The 6,000-nt window shown below is 42.7% G+C and overlaps 1 protein-coding gene across 4 annotated transcripts in view; it reads left to right on the plus strand.

Annotated features, from left to right (window-relative positions):
• LOC146662517 (cadherin-20-like) overlaps positions 1-5,675 on the plus strand; it is a 96,584-nt gene extending 90,909 nt beyond the window's left edge. For all 4 annotated transcript variants that reach the window (XM_085419201.1, XM_085419200.1, XM_085419199.1 and 1 more), the window contains 4 exons: positions 593-714; positions 969-1,086; positions 2,995-3,246; positions 5,131-5,675. In XM_085419201.1, coding sequence (XP_085275327.1) covers positions 593-714; positions 969-1,086; positions 2,995-3,246; positions 5,131-5,651 — 1,013 coding nt within the window. In that variant the 3' untranslated portion in view covers positions 5,652-5,675. The remainder of the gene's footprint in view (positions 1-592; positions 715-968; positions 1,087-2,994; positions 3,247-5,130) is intronic.
• Positions 5,676-6,000: the final 325 nt, after the last annotated feature.

The following is a 6,000-nucleotide window of genomic DNA, read 5'->3' on the forward strand; positions in this document are numbered from 1 at the left end:
TAAATTAAACACAAAAAGCAGTCGGACACTAACAATACTAGTAATTAAAAAGGTGATTATGTGAGAACTGAAAGCATTAAGTGAAATTTTTTTTAAGAATTTTGACAATGTGTTTAGGATAGAGTCAACACTTTGTTACCAAAAGTGATAATTAATTTGGAGATTGTGTCAGAACTTTAATTTGTTACACAGTGTAGTTCAATTTGAACTAAACTAATTCGTAGATTATTAATTTACCAAATCTTCAACTTCAGCAAAGTTGGAGCACGCTCACTGCAGTGAATATTAAAGCACAGTAAGACCACGTGGAGCTTTGACCTCGAGAGCTAATCTCACACCTCTGATGGATGGATCATGTGATGAAAACTGAGAAAGTAGTTACTTTGCACTAATTGTGTTTTCACAGCTTATTACACAGCTGGTTAGGGTATGCAAATGGCAGGCTGTAATGGGGAATAACAGGACTGTAATCTGTGAGGATCCTGCTGAGCTCCTCCGTAAATCTTTTACAGCAAACATGCTGCACCTTAGGATTTCTCAGAGTCATTTATCTCCGTCCATCAGCCTCTGACCAGTTTGCGTTTCCCTGCAGATAACCCCACACAGATCGCAAGTGTGTCGGTGGCTGTGAGGGTCCTGGATGTGAATGATAATCCTCCGTCGCTGATGCACTACCTGGAGGCGTATGTGTGTGAAAATGCCAAAGCAGGGCAGGTACGGAGACACCAGTTTGCATCAGTGTTTGGAATAAGTCCCTGTAAGTCATTAATGATGATAAAATACTTGTATAATTTATATTCTGGTGCTCTTAGAGTAAAATCTGAGACACATTTTATACCACCCTTACCTGTACTCCAGAAAAACACATTTTTCTCCACTACATAACATCTGTTCGACTATCATTTCTTGCTGAAAGTGAAATAAGCCATTAGCAGATTTTAAATATGACTTTCATGTCTGTAATCCAGCTGATCCAGACCGTGACAGCAGTAGATCCAGACGAGCCGCTTGGTGGGCAGCACTTCTACTACAGCTTGGCTCCAGAGGCCGTCAACAACCCTAACTTCACCCTGAAAGATAACCAAGGTACACGTTCGGTCACGGTTCTGTGTCATGCACGAGTTTTCCATGCAGGCTAATTTGATTTCTAGTGAGTTGGACCAGTAAAATAAGATCGCTGTTTCTCCTTATCTATGGAAGAGCAGCATCCACAGTAAAATATGTAGTATGGAAGTATGCAGCCCAGCAGTAAATATTCATGGTTTTTACATTTTAATGCAGTCGTGGTAAAAAGCAAGTACAGCTTCCTTCTGTTCTAAGGTCTTATGAATCAGGACATAATTAAAAATAATCTGCAAGTCAAAATTTTTAAATTATTATTAAAATACAACCTCAAATGAACTGCAGCATGTGTGTTTTTTTAACAAAAACTACACTGTATCACCGCTTCTTTTTTCGGCCAGTCTGTTGTAGAGTTGCTGCTGTATTTGGGATCATTGTCCTGTTGCATGATTCAGTTTCGATGAAGCTGCCAGACATATGGTCTCAAAACTGGCTCTAGAATACTTGGAAGTGGAGGCAGATACTCTGGAGTTCATGGTCAAGTCAAGTACTGTAAGGTGGCCAGGTCCTGTGCCTGTGCCAAATCATCACCCCTTCACCACTTGGTATGGGGCGTTAGTGCTGGCATGCTGTGATTGGTACTTGCTGTACATTATAGCCAAACATCTCCACTTTGGTCTTTTCTGTCCAGAGGACATTAATGCAGAAGTCTCGTGGTTTGTTCAGATGCAATTTTGCAAACCTAAGCCATGCTGCCATGTTGTTTTTTAGAGAGAACAGGCCTATACCTGGCAACCCTGGCAAACTAACCATCTTCCGTCTTCTCCTAGTTGTAACAGAATTTTAACATATAGCATGTTAACTGACACCTGTACAAATTGTTAAAAACCCATCTCAATTTATTTGAGCATTGCACAGTCTGACCTTGGGTTGAGTTTGCTGGGATGTCCACTCCTGGCAACTTCCACTTATGAAGAATCTCTCATTGCAGAATGACTTCAGATTGTTTGAAAAAGATTGTGTAACTTTTCCAGACTAATGTCCAGCGATAGTTGCTTCTATAAGATCATTGCAGATGTCTTTCCTCTTTGGGTATACTTAGTATTCACCACACATGCTGTGTTTTGGCTTCATTTTTCCTAAATCAGTTATGCAAATATGAAGTGTCATTTGTATTTATCAAATTTTAGAACTTGCTAAGGACTTTTAATTCCTTTCATTAAAACACACAATTCACATTCTTATGAATCTTCATGTTCTTGATATTGTTAAAGATGATTCTTCTCAAATATCTTCATTTACTTAATAAAAAATATAATGAAGGATTCAGTGTTTCTCCATTATAATTACATTCTAGGGGCGTGGGGAAGGGAATGCAAAGCAGAATTATATTTATAGTAATTTAGAACAATCAGATAATTTTGCTAACTTTTTCTCCCTCAGGCTAGACAGAAATATTGCACTAAAGGATATTTTAATACATAATTTTAACTACAGTAACAGCTGTAGAAACCGTGGGAGATGATCAAATGTATGTGAGGCTATTAACTCATTCACTGCCAGCGATTGGCAGTGAATGAGTTAAACCCATTGACTCATTCACTGCAATTGACGGCTATAGACGTCAATGGCAGTGAATGAGTTAAAACTCTTTTTTCCTGCTATATATTGACAGTAAAGATCAGTGTCTTGAAATAAGCCTCTGTGAGTAATAGGTGTGATATTTAGTAGCTTCAGTCGACATTTCCTCTTCACAGCTGTGCTCGTCTTCAATTCTCACCACCATCCCATGACTCCTCCGCGTGTTCAGTTACCCTGAACGCAGCACATACATGAAACCCTGCTGCTATCAGCTACCTCACACTAAGCATCTTATTGTTGTATTTCTGAACACTAACTTGATCTTTTTGTGACCTCTGTGTTCGCTTCCAGACAACACAGCGTGGATCCTGACACGCCGTGGCGGTTGGTCACAGCAAGACCAGACCGTCTTCTATTTGCCCATTTTCATCTCGGACAGTGAGCAGCCGGTTCAGAGTAGCACCAGCACGCTGACTATACGTGTGTGTAGCTGCGACCAGGAGGGCAACGTCATGTCATGCAACGCTGAGGCCTACAGCCTGCCCGCCAGCCTCAGCAGGGGGGCTCTGATCGCCATCCTGGCCTGCATTTTCGTCTTGCTGGGTGAGCTGCTGTTACGATGATGTGCAAATAACCGTGTCAGCTAAAAGCTCACAAAGCCTAAGTTTAGGTGACACACATAAGTGCTGCTGCCCTACATGGTTTATTATTCTTACATATTAAAGGGAACGAACGTTTGAGTTTTAATATAAAGAGAGTGCCAAAAACTGCAGTTCCTGCAATGGCCACTTGAGGCTGGCTCCATGAGACAAGAACCAATGCCCTTAGACTTCCATGCTAACATGCCAAATTTTAAGCATATTTACAGTCTGCTACAAAACAAGATTTTATTATCTATAGTGAATTCAGATTAATGACCTAAACCTACCTGAAATTAAAGGACAAAGCACTGAGAATCTGTAGTAAAACCTTCCACTATACTTACCCTGAAGTGTCCTGTGTAACAAGTGAGATTTAAAGGGATAAGGGTTAGGCATGTTTAATATTTGTGAATATTTATAAAATGTTGCGTTTGGTCTCCATTTTGTGGTTTTATCCTTGAGTCCTGCAATCGCTGTTTTAAAAAAGAAAAACATTGGTGAAACAGTTGTCCCTGATTTGTCCAATCATGCTCTGCACAAACTGTGAATGTCATGTTGGAAACCCAGCACGACGAGAACCTTTTTCTGCACCGAAATCTTCACGGTTCGTCTCATTTTGGACGCCTGTCTGATTGACAGGTCAAACGTGAAGTGCACAAATGCAGAAAGACATCATGCAGCTGCCGTAAACTGCTGGAATATGTGGCTGGAAAACATTTTCCAAGTCAGACCACATTTTAATCTCCTGTTGTAGGATGTGAAAGAACCAGCTGAGGGCGAGCCTCAGGGGTAGGAGCGGGCCGTGATTAAAATCACTGCCGCACTTTGTTTTACACCCTGACCTTTCAGCGAGTCGGTGTGCTACTTTAAATATTTGTGATACCCCCTCTGAAGAAGGTAATCAACCCTGAAGCTGAACTTAAAAAGCAAAGTGCGCAAAATATGCAGCCTGCCGAGAGATCTTAGATCACCCAAGACGTGACACAACACAACAGCCGAAGGCTAAAAAGTCTGTTTGCAAAAAAGGAGGCATCTCCCAGTGTGACATCAGCATTGTAGGATTAAATATGGATTTATTTTCTCACCCTCGCAGAAAGTCTAGCATTCATTAGCACCAGCTGCCCTGTAGCATCACACTTTCAGTTCCCCAGGGGACGATACGGACCCGCTTTATCTCTCCCTGCAGACCTGTAGCTGCGGGTAGGAGGGCTCAGCAGGTTGACTCGCTCTGCTGCTCTGACAGGCAGCAGTAAATTTTCTTAAAACATCCTTGCTCGCCTTCTTGTGAATTTTATTTTTTTCCTCGTAGATGCAGTAATTTTGGTTTTGATGGCACAAGCGTTTCTTCTTGAACACTGTTGATGTATTTGAGCTGAAGGGTTATGAAATAGTGTTTTCTAAAAATATCTTTATTTGAGCTTTGTATCAGTTGGTAATGTTTTTATACTTGCTCCTATTCCCAGAGTTATTCACATCTATGAATAATTAACTAAGTAAGTTGAGTCCTTATTATAAAAGTTAAAAATCTATGCACTCCTTCAAATATTCCAAAGCCATCCAGCGGCCCCATTGGAGCCTTTCTGGACCCCCGGCCTTATGTTTGAAAACCCCGGTCTTGACCTTTTGCCATGAGCTATAATAGACTGTATATAAAAGATGGGAGTCTATAGAGCCACTAGAACTTCAATTGTTGGTTTGTAGCTGCAGAGGTCGAGGCTTGGTTTTACATTTTAACATTAAAACACCAAGAATTTTAAAAATGAATAACCGTGTCTGTCACAGCATTTACTTAAACCACTGATTCCTTATGGCCTCTATACTCATTCATTTTTTCCCTTTATAACAGTGATGATCCTGCTCATGCTTTCCCTGCGGACCCATCGTAAGAAGCCCTACCTGTGTGACGAGGAGGAGAACGTGCATGAAAACATCGTGCGCTATGATGATGAAGGCGGTGGCGAAGAAGATACCGAGGCCTTCGACATCGCCGCCATGTGGAACCCTCGTGAGGCGCACCACCATCCGGGCAAGATGAGACAGGACATGCTGCCGGAGATCGAAAGCCTGTCCCGATACGTCCCTCAGGCATGTGTCATGGGCGGCGGCAGCGGGGACAGCAATGTTCACGGATACGTGCTGGCGAAGCTCCTGGAAGCCGACATGGACCCGTGCGCCCCGCCTTACGACTCCCTGCAGACGTACGCTTACGAGGGGGAAGGCTCTGTCGTGGAGTCCCTCAGCTCGTTGCAATCTGGAACCTCAAACACCGACCATGAGTACGACTACCTGAATGACTGGGGGCCTCGCTTTAAAAAACTTGCTGAGATGTACGGCGTGCTGGAGACAAACAGTCCTCCACTGTGGTAGGACGACGGGGCCTTTTCCTTTACAAACGGATTTTTTTTTTAAAAAGACACAGAAACAACCAAGAAGTGACAACAACAAAGCTGAGATGTACTCATGGCCACATCCATGACTGTTAGAAATCAAAATCCTGCCGAAGCCTCTATTCTCCACAGCCTTGAAGGCCTGCAGCAGGTTTTAAATCTACCCCAGAGACGGGCTTCACAGGCAGGCCGAATCTGGCAGTCTCTTGGGGGCCAAGCTGAGGAACGGCTTCAAAGCACACGCCAACTTCAACTGCCTGACCCAGCCACAGGCAGAGCCCCTTCGATTCAAGACGCCGAGCAATTTATGCCAGAGATGGGCTTGAAGA

This window comes from Rhamphochromis longiceps, linkage group LG9 (genome assembly GCF_057381845.1).
Source record: "Rhamphochromis longiceps isolate RC_006_pf linkage group LG9, R_longiceps_female_GT1.1, whole genome shotgun sequence".
In the NCBI taxonomy this organism is placed as follows: domain Eukaryota; kingdom Metazoa; phylum Chordata; class Actinopteri; order Cichliformes; family Cichlidae; genus Rhamphochromis; species Rhamphochromis longiceps.